Source organism: Colossoma macropomum, unplaced genomic scaffold (assembly GCF_904425465.1).
Source record: "Colossoma macropomum unplaced genomic scaffold, Colossoma_macropomum, whole genome shotgun sequence".
NCBI lineage: Eukaryota > Metazoa > Chordata > Actinopteri > Characiformes > Serrasalmidae > Colossoma > Colossoma macropomum.
In genome coordinates, this window is record NW_023494786.1 from 35,216,053 (window position 1) to 35,230,023 (window position 13,971).

The following is a 13,971-nucleotide window of genomic DNA, read 5'->3' on the forward strand; positions in this document are numbered from 1 at the left end:
GGAATGTTCCGTTCCACCTTAAATGGTGCACCGTTTAATTCCATTGGCTGTTTCGTTGGCTTCTCACTGGAATGTTCCGTTCCACCTTAAATGGCACACCATTTGGTTCCACTGGCTGTTTCATTGGGTTCTCACTGGAATGTTCCGCTCCACCTTAAATGGTGCACCATTTAATTCCAATGGCTGTTTCATTGGAACATTCCGCTCCACCTTAAATGGTGCACCATTTAATTCCAATGGCTGTTTCATTGGAATGTTCCGCTCCACCTTAAATGGTGCACTATTTAATTCAATTGGCTGTTCCATTGGCTTCTCATTGGAACGTTCCATTCCACCTTAAATTGTGCAGCAGCATCATTTAAGGAGGAATGGAAAATTACAGTGAGAAGCCAGTTGAAGCCTTGAAGCTCCTACGCTGGTTCTGTAAGTTCTAATGAGTTCTGCTGCAGTTCTTTAAGCAGCTGCTTTTGTGTTTGTGCTCAACTTTTACCTTTACTGCAGTCCTGACTTATCTGGAGGATGAGTCTGAGATGCTCTAAGGAATTCTGCTCCCATCACTCCCCTCCTCTCCGTTACTGTCCTCAGCTCATCTTTAGGTCGCCAAGCAGCAAAACGGTCAACAATGATTCCATAAACAGAGCACTGACCATCCAACCTAATCATAATAGAAATAAGGAGGTTTAATAGAAACCTTAATTTTTCTATTTATTACTGTCATGGTTTAAGAATATCTGCCAGTCTTTTATTTCTGTATTTATCTGCTCAGTCAGCTGATACAGATATTGATGACCGACTCTGTGTGTACATTAACTTAACTCAGTGCTGCTCACAGTGGAAGGATGGACAGAAACACCTGTGGATGTTTTCAGATCTGATCAGCTTGATTTTCTCCTCTCTCTCAGAGATGAAAGCTTTAAGTGCTGTTTATCTGATGGGGGCAGTTTTGGGGTCGACCAAGTCTTCCTGTTTTTTTCTGGTAATTAAGTGAATGAAGGGTCTCTCACTTGTGCACAGACATATACACTGATCAGCCATATCATTCTGACCGCCTCCTTGTTTCTACACTCATTGTCCATTTTATCAGCTCCACTTACTATATAGGTGCACTTTGTAGTTCTACAGTTACAGACTGTAGTCCATCTGTTTCTCTGATACTTTGTTAGCCCCCTTTTACCCTGTTCTTCAGTGGTCAGGACCCCCATGGACCCCCACAGAGCAGGTACTATTTGGGTGGTGGATCATTCTCAGCACTGCAGTAACACTGACGTGGTGGTGGTGTGTTAGTGTGTGTTGCGCTGGTCTGAGTGGATCAGACACAGCAGTGCTGCTGGAGTTTTTAGACACCTCAGTGTCGCTGCTGGACTGAGAATAGTCCACCAACCAAAAATATCCAGCCAACAGCGTCCTGTGGGCAGCGTCCTGTGGGCAGCGTCCTGTGGGCAGCGTCCTGTGACCACTGATGAAGGACTAGAGGATGACCAACACAAACTGTGCAGCAGCAGATGAGCTGTCGTCTCTGACTTTACAGCTACAAGGTGGACTGAGAAGTTAGGAGCATCTAATAGAGTGGACAGTGAGTGGACACAGTGTTTAAAAACTCACAGCAGCACTGCTGTGTCTGATCCACTCACACCAGCGCAACACACACTAACACACCACCACCACGTCAGTGTTACTGCAGTGCTGAGAATGATCCACCATCCCAAATAGTACCTGCTCTGTGAGGGTCCATGGGGGTCCTGACCTGGGTGGTCATAATGTTATGCCTGATCGGTGTATATCAATGATTGTACACCAGTGTTGAACATGACTGAGCCAGTTAGAGTTTATAACCAGTTCTGTTTTATAATAACAGATTTGGACTCATTCTGATCCCTCAGTGCTAAATGTGGAATCCATGGACGTTTCAGTCACATGACCAGCTTCCTTTCACTGGTGTTGGCCCTCTCTGACGTACAGGGTGACGTGCTGGAGTCTGAGTCAGTCCAGAGCCGGTGACATCAGCACATAATCAATACAGCACGCACTCGGCCTGAAATAGAACCTGCGTCTTTATTTAGCTCCTACTGTGGGCCTCGTAAATCAGCAGGGACCCTCGTACTCAGACTGTGGGTGTAAAGGCCAGTTAAAGCGAGAGCTCCCCCTCCTTTTAACCCCAGTGTAGTCGATCAGCCGAGACACGTTTATTGTCTGACGTTGCGTTTATTCAGGTTTAGCTTCAAGTGCACGCCCACATCATCACATGCCTGCCTCAAACTGGTTTAGTTGGCTGCCTGTTTGCCAGCATCTTACTCCAGTTTTCCATTCCACCTTAAACAGTGCAGCAGGTGTATACCTGCACCTTTTAAGGTGGAGCCGTTGTCAAGTTGCTAAGTAAGCTTTCAGAGACTGGATAAAGTGGTTTCTGACACTGAGATCCACTGTTATCTATAAGCATGGACTAAAGTATGTTACAGTAGCAGCGTCCTGTAGCCTCTTGAAGACATTTAGACATGAGTATAAGAGGTGCAGGAGACATTATGGCCACTACTTTAGACATGCACTTAGCAACATGCTAATTGTTGGGGTATAAGCTTCCATTACTTCATATCGCCCTCCTTTTTACTGTTACTTCTACCTGATAAACTAATCAGGTAAGCTGAATCATTGCAGGAACTGCACTAATTATTCTCCACCTGCAGTGTAGCGCCATCTAGTGGAGGGCAGATGAGACACAGTCTTTTATCTGGAGAGGAAGCATGCAGAACAGGGCAGGTTCAGTAGCAGCAGTTCTGAACACTGTAGTGCTTCAGCAGTAAAGGCTGAGGGTCCATTTTTGGGGACCAGTAATGAATTATTCAGACTCTCCTTTATTCCTCTGCTCTGAGTCTCCCTCTCTCTCTCTCTCTCTCTCTCTCTCTCTCTCTGTGGTGTAAAATAACAGAGTCTGTTCATTTATGTTGGTTATTAACAAATACTTTATTATGCTGCCCCCTGCTGGTGCTTCAGTGCAACTATAAACACTGCAGACTTACCAGCCCCCAGCGGTCAGTCCAGATTATCAACATTATACAGTTAAACATTTCTGAACTGAACTGAACTGAACTGAGTTGAACTAAACTGAACTGAGTTGAACTGAACTGAACTGAGTTGAACTAAACTGATCTGAGTTGAACTGAACTGAACTGAACTGAACTAAACTGAACTGAATTGAGCTGAACTGAATTGAACTAAACTGAACCGAATTGAACTAAACTGAATTGAACTGAGTTGAACAGTGCTGAATTGAAAAGAACTGAGCTGAATTTAACTGAACCGACCTAAACTGAAATTAATTGAACTGAATTGAACTGAATTGAAGCGAACTGAACTGAACTGACCCTGGTTTCTCTGTCTCTGTGTTTCAGGTTTGTGTCCACACTGAGGAGGATGTTGTCCGCAGTGCTCTGAGAGTCTCGTCAGTGTGATCAGTGTAATCAGTATTGACCGTCACTGCGCTGCTATGATCACGTCTGAGCTGCCCGTCCTGCAGTGAGTCTCAGCTCTGCTGGTTAATGCTGCATTCGAGAGCTGATAAACTGAAAGTACCAAATTTATTAATATTTTATTTACACTTATTTACACTTTTATTTACAATTTATTTACACTCAAAAGAATTCCTAAGTGAGGAACCTCTTGTTCTGGATAATGTAATAATATTCAGAATTAAATTCTTGTAAAATTAACATCCTGAATGAAGTTAATATGTAGAATGTTTTGTGTTTTAAAGGTGATGATCAAGTTTCGAGACAGATGATGCATCAAGGAATTATTTTAAATAAATAATTACGACCATTTTTTGTAATTTAACTTCTTTATTTTTCAAAAAAATGTCTATTCAATATAGCATTTTGGATCTCAATCTATACTCTGTAAGTTATTATTGAATAAAAATTTCTTACCAATTATTTATGATCTTTATTGATTAACGTTAATATGTAGAGTGTTAAGTGAAATATTCATTGTCAGGATGTGAAATACTATTTTTATCTGTATCTTCTATTCAGACATGCATCTTAATAATGGTCTGAACAGTTGTAGTTCAGGCAGCAGCTGTTTGAGGTGATGCTGTCAGAGTAACGTTTCTGTAAAGTCTTTATTTCATATATTTTAAATTGCTGGTGTTTTGAAGGAGGGCCTGTTTACAGTGTGTTGTTAACGAGTGTGTGGAGGGAAAAGTGCAGAACTGCGCCATCTGCTGGTTCTGTTCAAAACATTTTGAGGAATTTTGATAAAAAAAAACTTAAGCTGGACTTTTATTGACTTTACAGTCAGTTACTAATTTACAGCATTAATATAGTGTCAGATATAAGTGAATATGTGGTGGGACGCCTGTAATGTTCATCACCTTCAGTTCATTATTAACCTGCGTTTAGAACACAGACAGCAGGGGGCGATGCTGAGAAATGCATATTAAGTCTCGCTGTCCCTCAGAGAGTCCTGCGGCGAGTCCGGCCAGGCAGAGGCGGTCAGTCTGAGTCTGAGTGAACTGGACCAGGACGACAGGACGAGGAAGAAGAGAGCAAAGCCCAGCAGGCCACTGGTATGCTAAACACTGGTTACAGCTTTTCCTGCTTTAATTTAAAAATGCTTTGTCAGTGCAGTGACCCTGTTTGAGTTCTGTTCTGTCAGTGCAGTTCTATTCTGTCAGTGCAGTGACCCTGTTTGAGTTCTGTTCTGTCAGTGCAGTTCTATTCTGTCAGTGCAGTGACCCTGTTTGAGTTCTGTTCTGTCAGTGCAGTGACCCTGTTTGAGTTCTGTTAAGTCAGTGCAGTGACCCTGTTTGATTTCTGTTCTGTCAGTGCAGTGACCCTGTTTGAGCTCTATTCTGTCAATGCAGTGAGCCTGTTTGAGTTCTATCAGTGCAGTTTATTCTTTTGGTGCAGTGACCCTTTTTGTCTTGGTTTAGGTTCTGTTCTGTTGGTGCAGTGACTGTGCTTGTCTTGGTTTAGTTTCAGTTCTGTTGGTGCAGTGACCCTGTTTGTCTTGGTTAAGGTTCAGTTCTGTTGGTGCAGTGATGCTGTTTGTCTTGGTTTAGTTTCTGTTCTGTTGGTGCAGTGACTGTGCTTGTTTTGGTTTAGCTTTGGTTCTGTTGGTGCAGTGACCCTGTTTGTCTTGGTTTAGGTTCTGTTCTGTTGGTGCAATGACCCTGTTTGTCTTGGTTTAAGTTATGTTCTGTTGGTGCAGTGACGCTGTTTGTCTTGGTTTAGGTTCAGTTCTGTTGGTGCAGTGACCCTGTTTGTCTTGGTTTAAGTTGTGTTCTGTTGGTGCAGTGACCCTGTTTGAGTTCTGTTCTGTCAGTGCAGTGACCCTGTTTGATTTCTGTTCTGTCAGTGCAGTGACCCTGTTTGTGATTAGTTCTGTTCTGTCGTGCAGTGACTGTGCTGTTTTGATGATTTCTGTTAAGTCAGTGCAGTGACCCTGTTTGAGTTCTGTTCTGTCAGTGCAGTGACCCTGTTTGAGCTCTATTCTGTCAATGCAGTGAGCCTGTTTGAGTTCTGTTCTGTCAGTGCAGTGACCCTGTTTGAGCTCTATTCTGTCAATGCAGTGAGCCTGTTTGAGTTCTATCAGTGCAGTTCTATTCTTTTGGTGCAGTGACCCTTTTTGTCTTGGTTTAGGTTCTGTTCTGTTGGTGCAGTGACCCTGTTTGTCTTGGTTTAAGTTGTGTTCTGTTGGTGCAGTGACGCTGTTTGTCTTGGTTTAGGTTCTGTTCTTTTGGTGCAGTGACCCTGTTTGTCTTGGTTAAGGTTCTGTTCTGTTGGTGCAGTGACCCTGTTTGTCTTGGTTTAGTTTCAATTCTGTTGGTGCAGTGATGCTGTTTGTCTTGGTTTAGGTTCTGTTCTGTTGGTGCAGTGACCCTGTTTGTGTTGGTTTAGTTTTGGTTCTGTTGGTGCAGTGACCCTGTTTGTCTTGGTTTAGGTTCTGTTCTGTTGGTGCAGTGACTGTGCTTGTTTTGGTTTAGCTTTGGTTCTGTCTGTTGGTGCAGTGACGCTGTTTGTATTGGTTTAGGTTCTGTTCTGTTGGTGCAGTGACGCTGTTTGTATTGGTTTAGGTTCTGCTCTGTTGGTGCAGTGACCCTGTTTGTTTGTTTTGGTTTGATCTCAGGCTCCTAATAAGAAGGCGCGTCAGGAGAAGAGCCAGGTGGGGGCGCCACAGAGCCGGAGAGTGAACGGATTTCAGCAGAACGGAGGGGAAAACACAGTCACTCTGTTTGAGATGGTTAAACAGGGCAAGAGTGCCATGCAGGTACAACACAGGGGTCAGAGGTCACATGTTAAATGCATGCTCTTACCTGTTGCAGTTAAACAATCCTGAATTCTGGAGCTGCTGCAGCCTCCTCAGTGCCCCCGATTCCTGTTTCACTGTAGCGCCACCTAGCTGAAATGCTCAGAATGTAGAACTGCCATTGTTTATTGTTATGAATAGCATTGATGACATATTTTAAAACACAACTAGACATGGAAATTGATTTTGCGCAGTTGTGTTTCTGGCCTATTGGTAAAGTAACTGAAGGTTTCGTTTCAGCCTTTATATCAGTTTTAGCTCTGTCTGTCTCCTTCAGTCGGTGGTGGATGACTGGATCGAGTCCTATAAACAGGACAGAGATCTGGCCCTGCTGGACCTCATCAACTTCTTCATCCACTGCTCCGGCTGCAAAGGTGAATGGTGGAGTTCTCCTGGTAGAGGTCAGGCTGACTGTACTGCTGCCTGAGCTGTGATGAAGTTTTACACCTTTCTGTCGTTCCTCTGAAGGTGCTGTGAGAATCGAGATGTTTCGCAACATGCAGAACGCAGAGATCATCCGCAAAATGACGGAGGAGTTTGATGAGGTATTCATTCAGCTCTTCATATCAAAACCTCTCCAAGCTTTATATAGGAGAACAGAAGAACGTCTAATCTGACCCAGTCATCACAGTCAGCGTTCAGAGTAGACTGATTTCCGGCAGAATGTTGAGAGGAGATAAAAGGCTTTTAATTCATGAAAATAATAATAACCCTAATATTCCTAATACGAAAGCTTTGGAATCGTATATAAAGGTTTTTTAATGTCGGTGATGATCAGTATTTGATGTAGATGTTTGTGGATTTGGGTATTTGATTGCTGACACCTCCCTGTTTGTGCAGGACAGCGGTGATTACCCACTGACCGTCTCTGGTCCGCTATGGAAGAAATTCCGCTACAGTTACTGTGAGTTCATCACGGTTCTGATCCGGCAGTGCCAGTACAGCATCATCTATGACGAGTACATGATGGACACAGTCATCTCCCTGCTGACCGGCCTGAGTGACTCACAGGTCCGAGCGTTCAGGCACACCAGTACACTCGCAGGTAAACATTGACCTGGACTGGGTGAATGGATTCGACTTGTTAACTGGTCTGGACTGATTTAACTGGACTGGACTAGTTGACTGGATTGGACTGAACTGGGCGAATGGATTGGACTAAGTTTGACTGGCTTAGACTGGACTGTGGATTGGAATGGACTGAACCGCACTGTGCTAGTCTGGGCGACTGGACTGGAGTGGACCGTGCTGGAATGGGTTAATGCATTACACTAGACTTGTCTGGGCAACTGCACTGGACTGGACTGGCCTGAGCTTGACTGGACAGGAATTGACCGGACTATGCTGGATTGGGTGACTAGACTGGACTAGACAAGACTACGCTGGACTAAGTGGATTGAACTGAGTGCACTGGCCTGCAGTGACTGGACTGTACTGGATGGATGGGACTAAACTGGACTGTCATCTGAAATTCCTGTGCTTCCTCTTCTCAGCGATGAAGCTGATGACGGCTCTGGTGAACGTGGCGCTGAACCTCAGCATCCACCAGGACAACACACAGAGACAGTACGAGTCCGAACGCAACAAAATGATCGGCAAGAGAGCCAACGAGAAACTGGAACTGCTTCTGCAGAAGAGGAAGGAGGTACACTGAGACTACACACATCATACTGTAACAGATTACACTGTAAATACTAATTATAACATCACAGTGTAGTGCATCATACCATAACAAATCATACTGTAACAAATTATGTTAGCATGACAGATGTAGTAATTATGTTGTAACGTTATAGCGTAAAATCATTTGATGAAAGATTATACTGTAAGAGATTACAGTGTAACAGACCATACTGTAACAGATTACACTGTAACAGAACATACTGTAACAGATTACACTGTAACAGACCATACAGTAATAGATTACACTGTAACAGATTACACTGTAACAGACCATACAGTAACAGATTACACTGTAACAGACCATACAGTAACAGATTACACTGTAACAGACCATACAGTAACAGATTACACTGTAACAGACCATACAGTAACAGAACATACTGTAACAGATTACACTGTAACAGACCATACAGTAACAGATTACACTGTAACAGACCATACAGTAACAGATTACACTGTAACAGACCATACTGTAACAGACCATACAGTAACAGATTACACTGTAACAGACCATACTGTAACAGACCTCACTGTAACAGATTACACTGTAACCTATTTTTGTTCTCAGCTCCAGGAAAACCAAGATGAGATTGAAAACATGATGAACTCGATCTTCAAGGGAATCTTCGTTCACCGTTACAGGTTACTCTGCTTTACAAAGTCTCATTACGAGTAATGCTGTTTCCATGGTGACAGTACAGCCCTGACTGCCTTTATCTGCAGGGATGCGATAGCTGAGATCAGAGCCATCTGCATAGAGGAGATCGGAGTGTGGATGAAAATGTACAGCGACGCCTTCCTGAACGACAGTTACCTAAAGTATGTAGGGTGGACTTTACACGACCGGGTAATGTCCCTGCAGACCACTTCACTGCACGCCGTCCTCACTCGGTGTTTCTCTCAGGTGAGTGATTCTTACCTGTCCTCATCACAGCAAGGGGAGGTTCGGCTGAAGTGCCTAAAGGCCTTACAGAATCTCTACTCACACCGAGAGCTCTTCCAGAAACTGGAGCTGTTCACAAACCGCTTCAAGGTAAAGAATAAAACTGATATAACTGAGTCTGTTCTACAGTGTCTCATTAGGCTGAATGAATAACCGACTCTAAATGTAGGTATTGTGATATAAACTGAGTCTGTTCTACAGTTTCTCATTAGGCTGAATGAATAACTGACTCTAAATGTAGGTATTGTGATATAAACTGAGTCTGTTCTACAGTTTCTCATTAGGCTGAATGAATAACTGACTCTAAATGTAGGTATTGTGATATAAACCGAGTCTGTTCTACAGTTTCTCATTAGGCTGAATGAATAACCGACTCTAAATGTAGGTACTGTGATATAAACTGAGTCTGTTCTACAGTTTCTCATTAGGCTGAATGAATAACTGACTCTAAATGTAGGTATTGTGATATAAACCGAGTCTGTTCTACAGTTTCTCATTAGGCTGAATGAATAACCGACTCTAAATGTAGGTACTGTGATATAAACTGAGTCTGTTCTACAGTGTCTCATTAGGCTGAATGAATAACTGACTCTAAATGTAGGTATTGTGATATAAACCGAGTCTGTTCTACAGTTTCTCATTAGGCTGAATGAATAACTGACTCTAAATGTATGTATTGTGATATAAACTGAGTCTGTTCTACAGTTTCTCATTAGGCTGAATGAATAACCGACTCTAAATGTAGGTACTGTGATATAAACTGAGTCTGTTCTACAGTTTCTCATTAGGCTGAATGAATAACCGACTCTAAATGTATGTATTGTGATATAAACTGAGTCTGTTCTACAGTTTCTCATTAGGCTGAATGAATAACCGACTCTAAATGTAGGTACTGTGATATAAACTGAGTCTGTTCTACTCATTAGGTTGAATGAATAACCGACTCTAAATGTAGGTACTGTGATATAAACTGAGTCTGTTCTACTCATTAGGTTGAATGAATAACCGACTCTAAATGTAGGTATTGTGATATAAACTGAGTCTGTTCTACAGTTTCTCATTAGACTGAATGAATAACTGACTCTAAATGTAGGTATTGTGATATAAACTGAGTCTGTTCTACAGTTTCTCATTAGACTGAATGAATAACTGACTCTAAATGTAGGTATTGTGATATAAACTGAGTCTGTTCTACAGTTTCTCATTAGGCTGAATGAATAACTGACTCTAAATGTAGGTATTGTGATATAAACCGAGTCTGTTCTACAGTTTCTCATTAGGCTGAATGAATAACTGACTCTAAATGTAGGTATTGTGATATAAACTGAGTCTGTTCTACAGTTTCTCATTAGGCTGAATGAATAACTGACTCTAAATGTAGGTATTGTGATATAAACTGAGTCTGTTCTACAGTTTCTCATTAGGTTGAATGAATAACTGACTCTAAATGTAGGTATTGTGATATAAACTGAGTCTGTTCTACAGTTTCTCATTAGGCTGAATGAATAACTGACTCTAAATGTAGGTATTGTGATATAAACTGAGTCTGTTCTACAGTTTCTCATTAGGCTGAATGAATAACTGACTCTAAATGTAGCTATTGTGATATAAACTGAGTCTGTTCTACAGTTTCTCATTAGGCTGAATGAATAACCGACTCTAAATGTAGGTATTGTGATATAAACTGAGTCTGTTCTACAGTTTCTCATTAGGCTGAATGAATAACCGACTCTAAATGTAGGTATTGTGATATAAACTGAGTCTGTTCTACAGTTTCTCATTAGGTTGAATGAATAACCGACTCTAAATGTAGGTATTGTGATATAAACTGAGTCTGTTCTACAGTTTCTCATTAGGTTGAATGAATAACTGACTCTAAATGTAGGTATTGTGATATAAACTGAGTCTGTTCTACAGTGTCTCATTAGGTTGAATGAATAACTGACTCTAAATGTAGCTATTGTGATATAAACTGAGTCTGTTCTACAGTTTCTCATTAGGCTGAATGAATAACTGACTCTAAATGTAGCTTTTGTGATATAAACTGAGTCTGTTCTACAGTTTCTCATTAGGCTGAATGAATAACCGACTCTAAATGTAGGTATTGTGATATAACCTTGACTGAGCTGTGATTTCTCCTGCAGGATCGGATAGTGTCTATGACTCTGGATAAAGAATATGACGTGGCAGTTGAGGCCATCAGATTAATCACCTTAATTCTGCAGTGAGTAACAGTACAGTGAGTGTGTGTGAGTGTATTTGTTTTTATCTACTTCAGGACAAAACTGCAGAAGTAATTTTAAAATGTTTTATTAAAATATCTCTTAGACACATTTGTCATTCTCACAGTAGAGTTTTAGGTGTGATAATCATCATTTTAGACTTTTTTCATCACCACACTGTGCTAGAATATTTATTTCCCTATTACTGATATTTATTTACAGTCATATGTGAAGTTTGGGAGTCAATGATCAAATATCATGTTGACTTTCTAATTGAAAGAACTCTTATTTTCTTTTTAAATTGAAGAATACATGTATGATAGGTTTAACTGTCGAATCTCTTTACTTTCTGAGGAAGTAAAATGTTGAGGCAATGAGAGACCACAAAGCACAAAATATTGGCTTTTGTGAAATAATAATAATTAGCTTTAAAGTACTCAGTTCAGGAACAGTGTACGGATTATAAAAGACAAGTAAAAAATGTATATACATTATACATTATAAATGTATATACTTCATACATTACTGTTGCATTAAGGAGAATTTGGTTTCTTAAAATGGAATTTACTAAAAGTTAATTTAAAATTAATTAAATATTTGTAATGTTTGTGTGAAAAACTCATTTAGACTAAACTCATCATCACTCACTGCTCACATGTACTGTATAAACAAACACTGACCTGACGGTCATCTGTGGAACAGTGGAGTGTGTTTGTGTCTGCAGAGGCAGTGAGGACGCTCTGTCCGGCGATGACTGTGAGAATGTGTATCACCTGGTGTATTCCGCACACCGACCGGTCGCCATGGCTGCAGGAGATTTTCTCCACCGCAAGTGAGTCTCACTGTGTTTACATTAAATTAAGACCACCCTGATACCACCTGAACAGCCTACAGACACATACACAGTTCAGAAACCCTGTGAACCCCACCGAACCATTGCAACCCACACCTAACTTCTGCAAACCCCACCAAACCATTGCAAACCCACCAAATCCCACCAAACCCCACCAAACCATTGCAAACCCCACCAAACCCCTGCAAACCCCACCAAACTCCTGCAAACCCCACCAAACCATCGCAAACCCCACCAAACTCCTATAAACCCCACCAAACCATCGCAAACCCCACCAAACCCCTGCAAACCCCACCAAACCATCGCAAACCCCACCAAACCCCACCCAACCCCTGCAAAGCCCTCCAAACCATTGCAAACAGCAGCAATGGCAAACCCCACCAAACCATCACAAACCCCATCCAACCCCTGCAAACCCCACCAAACCATCACAAACCCCACCCAACCCCTGCAAACCCCACCAAACCATCACAAACCCCATCCAACCCCTGCAAACCCCACCAAACCATCACAAACCCCATCCAACCCCTGCAAACCCCACCAAACATCACAAACCCCACCAAACCATCACAAACCCCACCCAACCCCTGCAAACCCCACCAAACCATCACAAACCCCATCCAACCCCTGCAAACCCCACCAAACCATCACAAACCCCATCCAACCCCTGCAAACCCCATCCAACCCCTGCAAACCCCACCAAACCATCACAAACCCCATCCAACCCCTGCAAACCCCACCAAACCATCACAAACCCCACCCAACCCCTGCAAACCCCATCCAACCCCTGCAAACCCCACCAAACATCACAAACCCCACCAAACCATCACAAACCCCACCCAACCCCTGCAAACCCCACCAAACCATCGGAAACCCCACCAAACCATCACAAACCCCACCCAACCCCTGCAAACCCCATCCAACCCCTGCAAACCCCACCAAACCATCACAAACCCCATCCAACCCCTGCAAACCCCACCAAACATCACAAACCCCACCAAACCATCACAAACCCCACCCAACCCCTGCAAACCCCACCAAACCATCACAAACCCCATCCAACCCCTGCAAACCCCACCAAACCATCACAAACCTCATCCAACCCCTGCAAACCCCACCAAACCATCACAAACCCCACCCAACCCCTGCAAACCCCACCAAACCATCACAAACCCCATCCAACCCCTGCAAACCCCACCAAACCATCACAAACCCCATCCAACCCCTGCAAACCCCACCAAACATCACAAACCCCATCCAACCCCTGCAAACCCCACCAAACCATCACAAACCTCATCCAACCCCTGCAAACCCCACCAAACCATCACAAACCCCACCCAACCCCTGCAAACCCCACCAAACCATCACAAACCCCATCCAACCCCTGCAAACCCCACCAAACCATCACAAACCCCATCCAACCCCTGCAAACCCCACCAAACATCACAAACCCCATCCAACCCCTGCAAACCCCACCAAACCATCACAAACCCCATCCAACCCCTGCAAACCCCATCCAACCCCTGCAAACCCCACCAAACCATCACAAACCTCATCCAACCCCTGCAAACCCCACCAAACCATCACAAACCCCACCCAACCCCTGCAAACCCCACCAAACCATCACAAACCCCATCCAACCCCTGCAAACCCCACCAAACCATCACAAACCCCATCCAACCCCTGCAAACCCCATCCAACCCCTGCAAACCCCACCAAACCATCACAAACCCCATCCAACCCCTGCAAACCCCACCAAACATCACAAACCCCATCCAACCCCTGCAAACCCCACCAAACCATCACAAACCCCACCCAACCCCTGCAAACCCCATCCAACCCCTGCAAACCCCACCAAACCATCACAAACCCCACCCAACCCCTGCAAACCCCACCAAACCATCGGAAACCCCACCAAACCATCACAAACCCCATCCAACCCCTGCAAACCCCACCAAACCATCACA

The 13,971-nt window shown here is 43.2% G+C and overlaps 1 protein-coding gene across 1 annotated transcript in view; it reads left to right on the plus strand.

The window, feature by feature from the left end:
- Positions 1–13,971, plus strand: part of LOC118804792 (cohesin subunit SA-1-like) — a 52,883-nt gene that overhangs the window by 14,906 nt on the left and 24,006 nt on the right. The window contains exons 2-13 of the mRNA XM_036565442.1: positions 3,387–3,510; positions 4,453–4,561; positions 6,124–6,264; positions 6,581–6,677; positions 6,772–6,848; positions 7,144–7,348; positions 7,797–7,948; positions 8,555–8,628; positions 8,710–8,833; positions 8,921–9,019; positions 11,074–11,153; positions 11,876–11,983. Coding sequence (XP_036421335.1) covers positions 3,482–3,510; positions 4,453–4,561; positions 6,124–6,264; positions 6,581–6,677; positions 6,772–6,848; positions 7,144–7,348; positions 7,797–7,948; positions 8,555–8,628; positions 8,710–8,833; positions 8,921–9,019; positions 11,074–11,153; positions 11,876–11,983 — 1,295 coding nt within the window. The 5' untranslated portion in view covers positions 3,387–3,481. The remainder of the gene's footprint in view (positions 1–3,386; positions 3,511–4,452; positions 4,562–6,123; positions 6,265–6,580; positions 6,678–6,771; positions 6,849–7,143; positions 7,349–7,796; positions 7,949–8,554; positions 8,629–8,709; positions 8,834–8,920; positions 9,020–11,073; positions 11,154–11,875; positions 11,984–13,971) is intronic.